Source organism: Salvelinus fontinalis, chromosome 25 (assembly GCF_029448725.1).
Source record: "Salvelinus fontinalis isolate EN_2023a chromosome 25, ASM2944872v1, whole genome shotgun sequence".
Taxonomy (NCBI): Eukaryota; Metazoa; Chordata; class Actinopteri; order Salmoniformes; family Salmonidae; genus Salvelinus; species Salvelinus fontinalis.
This window is the reverse complement of record NC_074689.1, coordinates 28,950,487-28,966,441: the sequence shown is the minus strand read 5'-3', so window position 1 is coordinate 28,966,441 and position 15,955 is coordinate 28,950,487. Positions and strand designations below refer to the sequence as shown.

The following is a 15,955-nucleotide window of genomic DNA, read 5'->3' as shown; positions in this document are numbered from 1 at the left end:
TAAAAAAAAATCTTCAAATGCAGGCCTTATGTGCTCTTTTACACAGATCAGAAAAGAAGGGGTAGCCTATATCTGGCAGATGGAGAATACGGATATAGATTTTACCAATCCATGTTCATGATTATTTCCAAGTCATGTTATTCTTAATTAACAAATTATATCCCAGATTCACAATTATACCATTTCTAAAAAGCTTTACATTCTAAACACTGATTATTATGACACTGTCTTTATATTAAACACACTGATTATTATGGTACTGTCTTTATATTAAAAACACTGATTATTATGGCACTGTCTTTATATTAAAAACACTGATTATTATGGCACTGTCTTTCAGTAGCAGTTTGCCTCAAGAGTAGCCTCACTAGAGGCTTATAACATGATTTTGACCATGGTTTATAACATGGCTTATAACATGGTTTATAACATGGCTTATAACATGGCTTATAACATGGTTTATAACATGGTTTATAACATGGTTTATAACATGGCTTATAACATGGCTTATAACATGGTTTATAACATGGCTTATAACATGGTTTATAACATGGCTTATAACATGGCTTATAACATGGTTTATAACGTGGTTTATAACATGGCTTATAACATGGTTTATAACGTGGTTTATAACATGGCTTACTTATTCAATGGCTTATTAAATGGCTAATCTCTATGGCTCACTCAGCCCTTATACGGCACAGTATATCATGTGGTGTTGGTGAGTACCACAGCAGCAGTGTCATTATTGATCCTGATGACGCAACCGCTCTTTCCATTTCATGTTTGGACTGCCCTTCAAAAGAAACATTGAAGGGTAGTCTAGCCTGTTTCAGAATTGTGATGTGCTTGCTGTGAATGTTCTTATTCCAAGAGCACAACACATGGTTTTGTTATAGTATTACCTAAGGCAAATCAGGACAAGTTTGACCAAAATATGGATTCCTTTTTTCGGAGTGAAGAGATGTGTCTTGTCCAGCTGTTTTTCCAAACTGAGTCAGCTCACAACTGCATCAATGAGCTAGGGCATCTAGGACTGGTGCAATTTAAAGATGTGAGTAAAAACAACTGCATCAATGAGCTAGGGCATCTAGGACTGGTGCAATTTAAAGAAGTGAGTCAAAACAACCACGTTTCCAGGAAAACGTATGGAAATGTGGTACGTACTATAGTAACTAAACTATGTTAACGGAAAGTTCTTTACATTTGAGGCTACTCGTCTAACCCTTTTATAGTATGACTTTTTCAATATTTTTCAAGTATTGGGTATTAGTAGAAGTTAACAAAATAAACACAGACCTTTGTAGTTGAAATAGCCCGTATTAAACCGAGCACAGTATGGCTAAAGGTATGAAGGTCAAATCCATTTAATTGCATGCCAGTCTAATACATATTGATTCCACCATGTACACTGGCTTAATATTGACACGTTGCTGTAAGTTGACATAATATAGAGTCATTAACACTGTTAGTTGAAATAATATAGAGTCATTAACACTGTTAGTTGAAATAATATAGAGTCATTAACACTGTTAGTTGAAATAATATAGAGTCATTAACACTGTAAGTTGAAATAATATAGAGTCATTAACACTGTAAGTTGAAATAATATAGAGTCATTAACACTGTACGGTAAGTTGTAATAATATAGAGTCATTAACACTGTAAGTTGAAATAATATAGAGTCATTAACACTGTAAGTTGAAATAATATAGAGTCATTAACACTGTAAGTTGAAATAATATAGAGTCATTAACACTGTAAGTTGTAATAATATAGAGTCATTAACACTGTAAGTTGAAATAATATAGAATCATTAAAGGAAAAAGTTGAACCCATCCAAATTCTTGTGCGTTCTAATGACAAATAACATGTGAAACATGGAGATACTGTGTTTTACATGTGTAGGTCTATTGATTCCCCCTCTCACATTAAGGTTAATATATTTTGCCTGTAAAAAGACTTCACAAAAATATTTCATTATGTTTGTGCACAAACCAACAATTACACGTTCACCATGCAAAAACAAACGGTTACTTTTACGCATACTTACTTTAATGCAATTACATAACTGATCGTATTAGAACGCGATTGATAATTTATGTGGTGGGAGGGGAGGCTGAGTTTAGATCTGTAGATGAGAACTTCAATTCAGTTTGGTTACAGTACTTAGTTCAGTGTGAGTTTTTGTTTTCTATTGAAGGTAAACACTTCACACAGAATATGAGAAAATAGTTTACACTGAAATCATTATGTGAACTGCAACTGAGGCTACTAACACCTAACACATGTCAACCAATTTAAGTATATATTTTCATATGTTTTAGCTAAATCCTGGAACAGTCGCCTTTCAGCGCAGATTTGTGAAGGAGGTGAAGAAATGTGAGGAGATGGAGAGAATTCTTCGTAAGTATGTGGTTTTTAAAGGAAGATTTAAATAGGAGTCTGGACAAATGCCCCTTCTAAATAAATACCTAGAAAATCCCCTCTCTAAACATTGGGCTCATTTCTACTAGGGTTCTTGGAAAATGAGGTTGTCAAATCAAACATCCCCATCCCAGCAGACTTTACCAGTGAGACAATACCTTTTCCACGAGATGTTCTGGATTTAGAGGTAAGACGCTTGCTCTCATAGTTGGTCGGCTTCTTTCCCAGCTGTGTCATCATTAGTTTGATGTAACTTGTTTATACCAAGTTAGGCCAATGACAACCATTTAATACAATAAACTCATTTTGCAATCCGCCTTTCTCCATGTATGTTAAAGTCTAGCTTAATTCATGTTATGGTATGGGAGGAAGGTTAGTGTTAGGACATAGACAAACGCACTACCAGGATGCACTTCCACACTTCATCCCCAGGTGGCAGCAGCAACCAGGTCACGGTCTGTGCTCTACCAGGAAGCCTTGATAAGCACTACAGGTGGTGCCAATCAGGATTGATTGGCAATGCGTGACGAGAGGCCTCTCGGCTTGTTTGGAGTTGTTTTGTGTTGGTTCACCTCTTTAGTTTAGGCATGCCTCTTTGTAGTTTTCTTTTTGTATATATTTACTTTGGGTCACCACTTTGAACGGATATTAATCTGGTTGGACTGGCCAATGATGGGAGTCATGGCTGAGCTGGCCCTGGACCTCAGGTAAGGTGACTGTCTTCTGGGCACAAGCACTGAACACCTGGTCGCGTATGCTTATGTCTCACATTTATGCACACATCAAATCAGGTTACAGACCATGTAGCTAGGCCTAAGACCCCTAGACATAACGAGTCAGGTTACAGACCATGTAGCTAGGCCTAAGACCCCTAGACATAACGAGTCAGGTTACAGATCATGTAGCTGTACCTAAGACCCCTAGACATAATGAGTCAGGTTACAGACCATGTAGCTGTACCTAAGACCCCTAGACATAACGAGTCAGGTTACAGACCATGTAGCTAGGCCTAAGACCCTTAGACATAACGAGTCAGGTTACAGATCATGTAGCTAGGCCTAAGACCCCTAGACATAACGAGTCAGGTTACAGATCATGTAGCTAGGCCTAAGACCCTTAGACATAACGAGTCAGGTTACAGACCATGTAGCTAGGCCTAAGACCCCTAGACATAACGAGTCAGGTTACAGATCATGTAGCTAGGCCTAAGACCCCTAGACATAACGAGTCAGGTTACAGACCATGTAGCAAGGCCTAAGACCCCTAGACATAACGAGTCAGGTTACAGATCATGTAGCTAGGCCTAAGACCCCTAGACATAACGAGTCAGGTTACAGATCATGTAGCTAGGCCTAAGACCCCTAGACATAACGAGTCAGGTTACAGACCATGTAGCTGGGCCTAAGACCCCTAGACATAATGAGTGCAGCAAACCCAGTAGGCTAGTTATGTTAATGTAACTGGTTTATACCAAGTTAGTCCAATGACTACCGTTTAACACAATAAACTCATGTTGGGATCCCCTTTTTCTCCATGTATGTTACAGTCTATCTTTGATAAACTGGAGCAGGAGCTGAAGGAGATCAACTCGAACCGAGACACCCTCAGGCAGAACTTCACTCAACTAATGGAGATCAACCATCTCCTGCAGATGACTGATGACTTTTTTGAGGAGGTAAATGACTGACTGCATTTGACTTATGTCCTCCTAACAAATACTGGGATGGAAAGAAGAATGTTATAAAGAATGATAGCATAAACAGTCCTGTTTCTTCTCATGTTGTACCTATAGGCTGAGTCCCAGCTTTCCATCTCTGAGCTTCCTTCTGAAGACTCGGTGTACTCTTCCAGGGTGACAAGCCGACGCACCAGTTACACCAGCACCAACGGACCCCTGAAACTTGGGTGAATTATTAGCCCAAGTTAGGCTAACCACAAAAAAAACACTGGAATTGGTTTAAAGTAGGGGTCACCACCATTTTCAGGTTGCTATCAGGTTGTAGAGACATCAGATAACCAAGTAAAGTATTTGATGCCTTCCTCTTCTATCCCCATGGCAGGTTTGTTGCAGGAGTCATCAAGCATGAACGTTTCCCTGCCTTCGAAAAGATCCTGTGGCGACTGTTTCATGGAAACTTTGTCCTCCGCCATGCTGAAATCAAGCCCCATGAGGAGGAGAACATGGCTGTAAGGAAATGGTTCACTAAAAAGCACATGTTCAAACATAAGGATCTCCTCTATTTAAAGGCAAACAACCATTAAACAAAAAGGTTGTTCATTAGCTTATAATTGCAGATGCGTGTTGAGTAACCAAACATTGTTTTATGCTCACAGGAGGATCCAGTGAAGAAGGATGTGTTCGTAGTATTTGTCCAAGGAGACCAGATCAGAGGAAAGATCAGAAAGCTATGTGATGGGTGAGTGAAAAGATCCCTTGAGTATGTCAAAAGCCTTGAAAATAAGTAAATTAGCAAAAAATATTAATATTATGTTCTACTTCAGGTTTCATGCCAGCATGTATCCATGTCCCAACAATGCGTACGCAAGAAAGGAAATGAGAACAAACGCCAACACACGCATCGAAGACCTTCGATTGGTAAAAGTTCATTATAGAATCCTTTGACAATGAAGTTGCTCCCGAACGGCACAGCAGTCTAAGGCATCACTACAGACCCTGGTTCGATTCCAGGCTGTATCACAACCGTCCGTGATAGGGCAGCACACAATTGGCCCAGCGTCGTTAGGGTTTGGCCGGGTTAGGCCATCATTGTAAATAAAAATGTGTTCTTAATTGACTTACCTAGTTAAATAAAGGTACGCATGCTAATACATACAGGTGAAGTGGGAAGTTTACATACACTACATTACATACACTTAGGTTGGAGTCATTAAAACTCGCTTTTCAACCACTCCACAAATTTCTTGTTAACAAACTATAGTTTTGGCAAGTCGGTTAGGACTACTTTGTGCATGACACAAGTAATGTTTCCAACATTTGTTTACAGACAGATTATTTCACTTAAAATTCACAGTATCACAATTCCAGTGGGTCAGGAGTTTACATACACTAAGTTGACTGTGCCTTTAAACAGCTTGGAAAAAGCCATAAAATGACGTCATGGCTTTAGAAGCTTCTGATAAGCTAATTGACATCATTTGAGTCAATTGGAGGTGTACCTGAGGATGTATTTCAAGGCCTACCTTCAAACTCAGTGTCTCTTTGCTTGACATCGTGGGAAAATCAAACCAAGACCTCAGAAAAAAAATTGTAGACCTCCACAAGTCTGGTTCATCCTTGGGAGCAATTTCTAAACACCTGAATGTACCACGTTCATCTGTACAAACAATAGTATGCAAGTATAAACACCATGGGACCACGCAGCCGTCAAAAGTTCTGTCTCCTAGAGATTAACGTACTTTGGTGCGAAAAGTGCAAATCAATCCTAGAACAACAGCAAGTACCTTGTGAAGATGCTGGAGGAAACGGGTACAAAAGTATCTATATCCACAGTAAAACAAGACCTATATCGACATAACCTGAAAGGCCGCTCAGCAAGGAAGAAGCCACTGCTCCAAAACGGCCATAAAAAAGCCAGACTACAGTTTGCAACTGCACATGGGGACAACAATCATAATTTTTGGAGAAATGTCCACTGGTTTGATGAAACAAAAATAGAACTGTTTGGCCATAATGGCCATCGTTATGTTTGGAGGAAAAAGGGGGAGGCTTGTGAGCTGAAGAACCCATCCCAACCGTGAAGCATGGGGGTGGCAGCATCATGTTGTGGGGGTGCTTTTCTGCAGGAGGGACAGGTGCACTTCACAAAATAGATGGCATCATGAGAGAGGAAAATTATGAGGATATATTGAAGCAACATCTCAAGACATCAGTCAGGAAGTTAAAGCTTGGTCGCAAATGGGTCTTCCAAATGGACAATGACCTCAAGCATACTTCCAAAGTTGTGGCAAAATAGCTTAAGGGAAACAAAATCAAGGTATTAGAGTGGCCATCACAAAGCCCTGACCTCAATCCTATGGAAAATTTGTGGGCAGAACTGAAAAAGCGTGTGCGAGCAAGGAGGCCTACAAACTTGCCTCAGTTACACCAGCTCTGTCCGGAGGAATGTGCCAAAATTAACCCAACTTATTGTGGAAGGCTACCCGAAACGTTTGACCCAAGTTAAACAAAGGCTAAGCTACCAAGTACTAATTGAGTGTATGTAAACTTTCACTGGGAATGTGATGAAAGAAATACATCTGAAATAAATAATTCTCTCTACTATTATTCTGACATTTCACATTCTTAAAATAAAGTGGTGATCCTAACTGGAATTTTTACTCGGATTAAATGTCAGGAATTGTGGAAAAACTGAGTTTAAATGTATTTGGATAAGGTGTACGTAAACTTTCGACTTCAACTGTACATTAAATGTCAGTAATATGTCAGGACTTTCGCTATCCTGCTTTAATTAGTCCTAATGTAATGTCACAGATGGAAGTAGAACAATATTTTAAATAAGAGGTTAGAGGGATTGAAGAAAACAAAACACTTTTCTTTCTGGTCATTAATCTTCTGTCAGGTCCTGAAGAGGACAGAGGAGTTCCGTGCGACTGTCCTGACTGCAGCAGCAGCCAACCTCCAGGAGTGGACCACTAAAGTAAAGAAGATGAAGGCCATCTATTACACATTGAACCTGTGTAACATAGACATCACACAGAAGCTGATTGTTGCTGAGATTTGGTGTCCAGTGTCTGACCTAAACTCTGTGCACACTGCACTGATACATGGATCAGTAAGTCTCCCAAACTTGCTTAAATGACTCAGCATTCAGGGTGTACATGCAGATTTTTTTTAAATGAACTGAGTGTGTTTATCTTTCTGTGTGTTGGTGCTCTTTTAACATTAGGAGCAGAGCGGCTCCAGTCTTAGCCCCGTCGTGAACAGAATCCAAACCCAGCAGACACCCCCAACATTCAACAGGGTTAACTCATTTACCTCAGGTTTCCAGAGCATCATTGATGCCTATGGGGTCGGCAACTATCAGGAAATAAACCCAGGTAACAACACTATCTCCTGTGTGCGCTTGATTTACATTGGAGTGTGCACTTTGGGGACTTCCATTTGATCACCCTGTTGCAGGAGAACATTCCTGCAATGCAGGAACTGTAAAACTTGTAGTGTATTTGAGGATTAAAAGGCTTCTGAAGTTTGTAATTTCCACATAAAAATTTCAGACTTGATTTTCCTTCTTGAAAAATGTATCTACCTCTACAAACATTTTCATTCGTTACAATCCACATTTCCTGTTGCTGCAGGATTATTTTCCTGCTGTAGCAAATTAAGATCCTACGTGTGTATTTAGAAGTATTTGACATTTTTTTAAATTAGGCAAGTCAGTTAAGAACAAATTCTTATTTACAATGACGGCCTACCCAGGCCAAACCCTCCACTAACCCGGACGACGCTGGGCGAATTGTGCGCCGCCCTATGGGACTCCCGATCACGGCCGGTTGTGATACAGCTTGGGATTGAACCCGGTCTGTAGTGATGCCTCTAGCACTGTAATGCAGTGCCTTAGACCGCTGCGCCACTCAGGATCCCTTAATGACACAATGTGACTGACCCAGATCTGATTAGCCTTTGTTTGTTTCCTTTTTAAGCTGTTGGTAATATTGTAAAGAATAAGAGAAGTCCCTCAAGTCGTTTTGGCAGAGATCACAACTATTGAAATCCTGTTCGAATGTGATATCTTTTCAGCTCCATACACCATGGTGACCTTCCCCTTCCTGTTTGCGGTCATGTTTGGAGACTGTGGTCACGGTCTCGTCATGACTCTGCTCGCTTTATGGCTGATCCTACACCAAGAACACTTCAGGAAGCTGAAGAACGAGGTATGAAAAGCACTCTGTCAGAGGATGGTCTGAGCCCTGAGGATGAATAGTATATGTCAAGTCAATTGTGTTGTTTAAGTGCCACTAGTGAAAAGTCAACTTTTGAAGCTGTAAATGTGATGTTGTACAAAATGTTAGTGGAAACATTTTTTTTTTTTTTTTAAATGAGGGTGTTACATTGAAAGACAATGCGGTGTATTGTTTTGACTGTAACGTTAGTTACTCGTCCCTGCAGCTGATTGACATGCTGGTGGATGGACGCTACATTATATTCCTGATGGGCCTCTTCTCCATATACACTGGCCTCATCTACAACGACTGCTTCTCCAAGTCCTTCAACATCTTTGGATCCTCGTGGAGCGTCCGACCCATGTTCCATCCACACGGACCGTGGACGTGAGTTTCCTCCTTTATTAAAGCTGTAATAGTATTGTAACAAATGAGATGGAATAAGAATGTAAATTGTTTGTTTTGTTCTTTCTCCCCAGTAATGACACGTTGCATGACTCTGGCCATCTTCATCTGGACCCCCTGGTGTCTGGAGTCTACTCTGGCAATCCCTACCCATTTGGTGTTGACCCGGTTAGTGTGTGCAAACTCTTCTAACCCCACATAGATTTGAGGGCAAAGTGTCAAATATATTTATCTCTATTTGCAGTTGTGAAAAAAAGTGAACAGCATTGTGTTACTGTTCATATCATGTCATGAAAAGTGCTTTTCTCTGCTACTCAGTAAGGTGGGCTTTCCTTCAGTGTATTTTAATCTGGGTTTTGTTTCTTTTGTGCATTTTATTTTATTGTGTATTATAAATGCTTGAGTATTAAGTTATTAACCAGCTGGGATGCAGTTACTTAACTTTTTTAATTAAAGATGATCTTATATACAATGTAACCTGATCCAACTTTTTCTATTTCAAACTGATGTCTGATACAGATTTGGAATATTGCATCGAATAAGCTGTCGTTCCTGAACTCTTACAAGATGAAGATGTCTGTTATCATGGGAGTGGCCCACATGCTCTTTGGAGTCACTCTGAGTCTGGTGAACTACATGTAAGTAAAGTGCTTTCCAGACAGGAAGCGAAACTCCCCAAGTTCGCCAAAATAGAGCAGATTCCTATTTTCTCCGCCAGGTGGCTTTCACGAGCACCGCCGACTACTCCTCCTGGATATAATTCCACCCCCGCCTAGCTCCTTTGAAAGTGAATAGGAAACTCTGTCGCCGCTTCCTGTTTGGCAAGCCCTTAATACTAACACAGAGGCAGGAATATCACTGTGATAATTACATGTAAGAGTAACAGGGTAATAAAGAAAAGTACATGTATTTTTGCCAGGAGAACTACAGTACTTACAAAAACACTGTACAGCATTGTTAAAGATAAACCAGTACACTGTCACTTAAAATGTAGTGCCAACTGATTGCCTCCAACTGTATCGTTTCATTGCAGATTCTTCAGAAACTTAAAGGATGTTGCGTTGCAGTTCATTCCAGAGGTGATTTTCATGCTCTCTCTGTTTGGATACCTGATCTTCCTCATCCTCTACAAGTGGTGTGTAGTGATGAAGTCTGAATCTGCTCCTAGCATCCTGCTCCTCTTCATCAACATGATACTCTTTGACTACAGCTCTGAGGGCACTGTACTTTACAGAACACAGGTACAATGGGTTTCTTCAACCTAAAATGTCATGGGTTCTTAAAATATAATTTGCCGGTTCATTTCCCAGATTGGAACACATATACATACTCAAATGTATGCACTCACTGTGCTTTAAGACCTTTGGATAGAATACTCTGCTAAGTGACATAATGTAATCATGTTTTTCATCCAAGGAAAACACAGAAATTGTTTCAATTTAATGTATGCATTTGGACACAAAAAAATGATAGATGCCCAGACGCAACATAAACCTGGCTATGCATTAAGTTCCAAGCAAAAACTGTAATTTTCTCATTTCTAAACATTTTATTATACAGAGACCTGTGCAAATATTTCTGGTGGTTGTTGCTGTGCTTATGGTGCCTTGGCTACTGTTTGCCAAGCCCCTGCTCTTGTATAGAAAACACAAGCTATCAAAGCTGGTAAGTCAACTAGATTAGAATAATGCATTTTAAAAGTAGACGTTTGTGATCAAAAGTATTGGATTGACAAGGCTGTTTTTTTATGTCAATGTGTACACTGTAAGTGACTGTTCTTGCTTATATAACTGCATTAAAATACATATTTTTATGAAAATTAATATAATGATTCCAACAGAAGCCCTCAACAAACAAGCTTCCCATGCAGGTTTTTGGGATCTCCAACCAAGAGGCTTCAGATAGCAGGAAAGAGAAGGTAAGTCACTTCTAAAACAAGTGTTTATAAATAAATATACATGGTCAGAAAATATGTTCTGTAATTTATCATAGTTATGTGTTTTGCAAATGCCATTAAATGTTAAAAATATAACTTTATTGTATTAAATAGCAATAATAAGAAATATTGTAAAAAATAAATAGAAAAAGAGCCAGAATCTCAATTGGTGGGAATGAAATGGAACAAGTCACATCCACTAGTGTTCTAAGGGATGAAAAGGGATCCTGGAAAGATCATACTCAATTTGTCTGCAGCAAAGTGATGAAAACTGTAGGTATCATCAGAAAGATTAGTGGTTTGGTTAATCAGGCTTGCTTCCTAAGTCTATACTATAGCTTAATTTACCCATATCTCATTTCCTGTAATATTAGGCCATTACATATGCCTCCTACCCAGACAAATTACTCATCATGCAAAATACAAGACTAGCCGCCTCCTCTAGTTACCTCGCTCCATCTGCACCGTAGTTAAATAAACTCGATATCGTGTCTATTTACAACATTAATGTACACCAGTTATTAACTTTCATCTACAACTACTCATACCTTCCAGACAGTTTACCTTTCAATGGATTCTTCCAGGTTCATTCTGAAATCCATCTATATAACACAAGACACTGCGATAACCTTCACCTTCCCTACTGCTACATCTCCAATAGTCAATTTTCTATCAGATACAGAGGTACCATACTCAAGCAAAGAAAGGGGGTCAGCCTGATGAACCAAACTACCCAATAATCCCCTCTGTAGCCTAACTCTCTCACTCTCTCTCACACACACACACACACACACACACACACACACACACACACACACACACACACACACACACACACACACACACACACACACACGCAGTGTTTCTTGTATACTGACTACATTATGTATAATTAATATGCTGTTTAACTAATTTCAAGAAATGTTTGTTTTTGTACTTATATTTGTGGTGTGGTTTTCATATCAGCACTTGTGGGCTTCCAACCTCACCTGCACACTATTTTTACCAGGTTTTTATCTCTACTGTTTTGTCTTTCACTTTTCTTTGGTGTGAAAAAAGCCTTTTCTCATTGCAGGTCAGTATGGCTGACATTTTCGTGTACCAGGGCATCCACACCATCGAGTACTGCCTGGGCTGCATCTCCAACACAGCCTCCTACCTCCGCCTGTGGGCTCTCAGTCTAGCTCATGCTGGTAGTGTATTATTCTGCACAACACAATAAAAGCTATATCCATGTGGCTGTTATGGCTATGACCTTGCCTCCGCTTGACTTTCTGGTCCCCATAGTGAAAAGGATGACATAAGATGGTGTATAGAGTAAACTTCAATAGCAATCATTCCAGGATTTAAAATAAATAAATAGTTACATTTAAGTCATTCAGCAGATGCTCTTAAGTGCCCTGCTCAAGGGCCATTAACAGGCTATTCAACTAATCGGTTCTGGGATTCAAACCAGTGACCTTTCGGTTACTGGCCCAATGCTCCGAACTGCTAGGCTACCTGCCGTCACCTGTTATGTTCAAATTCATTTAACTGTATTCTATGTTCCTGTGTATGTTGTCTGTGTAGAGCTGTCTGAGGTGCTGTGGAAGATGGTTCTGCAGGTGGCTCTGAGGGTCACCTCGGGGATGGGTTCTGTTCTGCTGGCAGTGACCTTTGCTGCCTTCGCTGTCCTCACAGTCACCATTCTCCTGGTCATGGAGGGTCTCTCTGCCTTCCTCCACGCCCTACGGCTGCACTGGTAGGGACAAGCGATACAAACACACATGCAAATGCGCACAATCACACATACACACCTGATATAGCCTTTGGATTCTGCAGCACTACATCCACGTATAGACCTTGAGCTTATTGACACAACTGAAGCAGCAATGATGTAAAGAATATAACAAGTGAATTACACTTGAGTGATATTTCCAAAGGTTATGTTTTTCTGTCTCATTTGTCTTTTACAGGGTTGAATTCCAAAACAAGTTCTACAAAGGATCTGGGTACAAGTTCACACCGCTTTCCTTCGACAGGATGAGAGACATGCAGTGATTTCAGATAGAGAAACGTGTTATTGCTACGAGTCCGTTCTCATATTCATTTATTGTTTATGTTGATATGTCTTTGTGTTAGTCATTGATCACATTAAGTTGTTTTCGGTATGTAGATCGTACTCTATAACTGTCGCCATGGAATGAAAAATCTGTGCAAGCAAGGTGCAGCATTTGCCACAAGATGGCAGCACACAATTATTAGTCAGTCATGGTTCTAAAAGTAGGCTACATTCAGCAACATAAGAATTGCCAAAAGAACACAAATACAAGGAGATTTAGATGAGCATCTACTTCCGGAAATGTCTAAAGAGTTGAATTAGATTAAAAAAACAATGAACAACATTTAGATCCAACAATAGTGTACAAAACATTAAGGACACCTTTCTAATATTGAGTTGCACCCTGACCCTTTTCGTCGGGGCATGGACTATACAAGGCCTCAAAAGCATTCCACAGGGATGCTGGCCCATGTTGACTCCACTGCTTCCCACAGTTGTGTCAAGTTGGATGGATGTCCTCTGGGTGGTGGACCATTCTTGATACACATGGGGAAACTGTTGAGTGTTAAACCCAGCAGCGTTATAGTTCTTGACACAAACCGGTGAGCCTGGCACTTACTACCGTACGCCATTCAAAGGCACTTCAATATTTCTTCTTTCCCATTCACCCTCTGAATGGCACACATACACAATCCATGTCTCAATTGTCTCAAGGCTTAAAAATCCTTCTTTAACCTGTCTCATCTACACTGATTGAAGTGGAATTAACAAGTGACATCAATAAGGGATCATAGCTTTCACATGGATTTACCTGGTCAGTCTATGTCATTGGAAAGAGCAGGTGTTCTTAATGTTTTGTACGCTCAGTTTATATCTGTGAAATGTCTTGGGATAGAGCAGGGAAATGTTATTCTGTTGTGATTGTCTGTAGGGATTCTTCTTGTACATGCTTAGTGCATTGAAATTCAAATCCCAAACCAATCAGTGTATCTGTTGCCTTGCAAGAGGTTTCATATTAAGAGTGTAATAATAGTGTATATCTTTGGGTTCAAGGGAAGTTGAACCCAATCCCTTCAGCTAAATAAATACTTTCTTGTATAAACTAATTGGTCCTAATAGGCCAAAGATTAAATTAGAGAGAGTAGATTTATCTATAGATTTGGTGGATAGATTAGTTAGTTGTGGATGTGCTACATTTGATCAATATCTTGTCCACCGTGCTTCTACACCTGCATTGCTTGCTGTTTGGGGTTTTAGGCTGGGTTTCTGTACAGCACTTCGAGATATTAGCTGATGTACGAAGGGCTATATAAAATAAACTTGATTTGAAGAAAGAACTGCATCATTACCTAAACATCAACATTAGAATGCTCCCTTGAAGGAACCACCATGGACTGCAGGCTAAATCTGCAGAGATATTTAGGCTAGTTGTTAAAGTAAAAACATTCAGTGTGAAAAGCAGTGTAAAAAAAACACCTTTTGCAGTGAAGAGAAACACATACGGTTTCAGCTCACTTCATTGCCTTTCAACCGCTTCAGGAAAGGCGATTCCCTGGTTACCTTGAAGAATAACAGTTGACCTACATGGCCACTGAGATTGCCAATAACAATTGTCAGCTACATAAAACATTTTAAAGAATCAAGTCGCACATTCATATTCATAGCTCAAAAAGGATGGTCACAACAAATACATTAACGACCATCTAAAGGCGGACCAAGTGCATTCAGCTATCAGTGACCAAGTCTATAACACAGCTGTGAAACCATACTGGACACAGTGGGTATCCTGGCACTTTCCCATCCTTATGTATGCCACAGTTTATTCTAAGCATTGCAGTATATGGCTGTGTTCCTTTGTCTTTGCAAAAAAGAGGAGGGTTGTGACTATGACGGTGATCTCAGAGACTGACTGCACAAGCGCTTCAGATGTTAATTAGACATTTATAAATCGTATTTTATTTCTATGGTACCAGGTGATCTTGTGCCAATACCTAGGAGTTCTGTCAACATGACTATAACACACAGCTTATTATTATTACTACACAACATTAAGTGTTGAGGTCAGTTCCATCCATTTACAAGCAATGTTCCCTCTACTTTTTTTTGGCCACTGAGCGAATGTCAGGTCTGCTGAGCGCAAACTTGAACATTGTGAAAATTCTGTGCAACTTCCGGCTCTCGTTTACTGTGAACACTGAGGCTGTAGCTGCTTTAAGTTACAGTTTTACAGTGAACACTGAGGCTGTGTCCGCTTTAAGTTACAGTTTTACTGTGAACACTGAGGCTGTAGCTGCTTTAAGTTACAGTTTTACTGTGAACACTGAGGCTGTAGCTGCTTTAAGTTACAGTTTTACTGTGAACACTGAGGCTGTACCCGCTTTAAGTTACTGTTTTACTGTGAACACTGAGGCTGTACCCGCTTTAAGTTACAGTTTTACTGTGAACACTGAGGCTGTACCCGCTTTAAGTTACTGTTTTACTGTGAACACTGAGGCTGTACCAGCTTTAAGTTACAGTTTTACTGTGAACACTGAGGCTGTAGCCGCTGTAAGTTACAGTTTTACTGTGAACATTGAGGCTGTAGCCGCTTTAAGTTAGTTTTACTGTGAACACTGAGGCTGTACCAGCTTTAAGTTATAGTTTTAAAAGTGGCCAAGTAGGCTATTTAGTCTATTTGATCATAATGCAGATCTACCAGAGTGGCCTACAATAAAAAAAAACAATGGAGAAAAACTCATCTCATAACATTTTAACATGGAAATAGCTGTTTTATCATTCAGCCTACAGTAGCAGCCAATGTGTGGTGTTCAATGTAGGTCTACATTCCATGAGACTTTTGAGAGAAAAAAAACATGCAGGGTTTGACATGAACCTGTTTATCCACTCGTCCTTCAGACAAGGTGACTGAAAATGTTTGATGCAAGAAACCACTTTATAAAATGTATTATTATTCCCATACCATTATTACAGAGAATCAGACAAATTATGCTATGCTCTGCCTATTGGCTACTTAGCGTATTCAAGACTGTCTCAAAATACCATACTGCCCCTTTAAGACAAAAAAAAGCTCTTTATCTGTAACCAGACTGGCTTTTCAAAGATGTCTAGAAATGTACATGTTTTGTAAATGGCACAGATCCATATATGGCAATGGTCTATTTGCATATAGGCCTACTGCAGCTCTGATTGGCTATGGTGCACTGGTCTGTGTAGAATATGGGACTTAAGTCGTGCCTGTCAATGCA

At 39.8% G+C, this 15,955-nt stretch overlaps 1 protein-coding gene across 1 annotated transcript; it reads left to right on the top strand.

The window, feature by feature from the left end:
• The first annotated feature begins 797 nt into the window (after nucleotides 1–797).
• On the top strand, nucleotides 798–14,989 carry si:ch73-173p19.2 (V-type proton ATPase 116 kDa subunit a 1). Its single transcript, XM_055881808.1, has 20 exons — nucleotides 798–1,054; nucleotides 2,328–2,406; nucleotides 2,517–2,614; nucleotides 3,974–4,102; nucleotides 4,220–4,332; nucleotides 4,488–4,614; nucleotides 4,762–4,844; nucleotides 4,930–5,023; nucleotides 7,008–7,220; nucleotides 7,335–7,485; nucleotides 8,186–8,319; nucleotides 8,555–8,715; nucleotides 8,808–8,901; nucleotides 9,253–9,371; nucleotides 9,767–9,974; nucleotides 10,294–10,398; nucleotides 10,574–10,651; nucleotides 11,745–11,862; nucleotides 12,239–12,410; nucleotides 12,625–14,989. The coding sequence occupies exons 1-20, from the start codon at nucleotides 938–940 to the stop codon at nucleotides 12,707–12,709; spliced, it is 2,478 nt and encodes an 825-aa protein (XP_055737783.1). The 5' UTR covers nucleotides 798–937; the 3' UTR covers nucleotides 12,710–14,989.
• Nucleotides 14,990–15,955: the final 966 nt, after the last annotated feature.

Excerpts from the sequence above, each read along its gene's own strand:
- si:ch73-173p19.2 (XM_055881808.1), top strand. The coding sequence starts at position 938 with ATGGATTCCTTTTTTCGGAGTGAAGAGATGTGTCTTGTCCAGCTGTTT. Across the intron at positions 4,333-4,487 it reads AACGGACCCCTGAAACTTGG|GTTTGTTGCAGGAGTCATCA; the intron begins GTGAATTATTAG and ends TCCCCATGGCAG. Across the intron at positions 12,411-12,624 it reads CACGCCCTACGGCTGCACTG|GGTTGAATTCCAAAACAAGT; the intron begins GTAGGGACAAGC and ends TGTCTTTTACAG.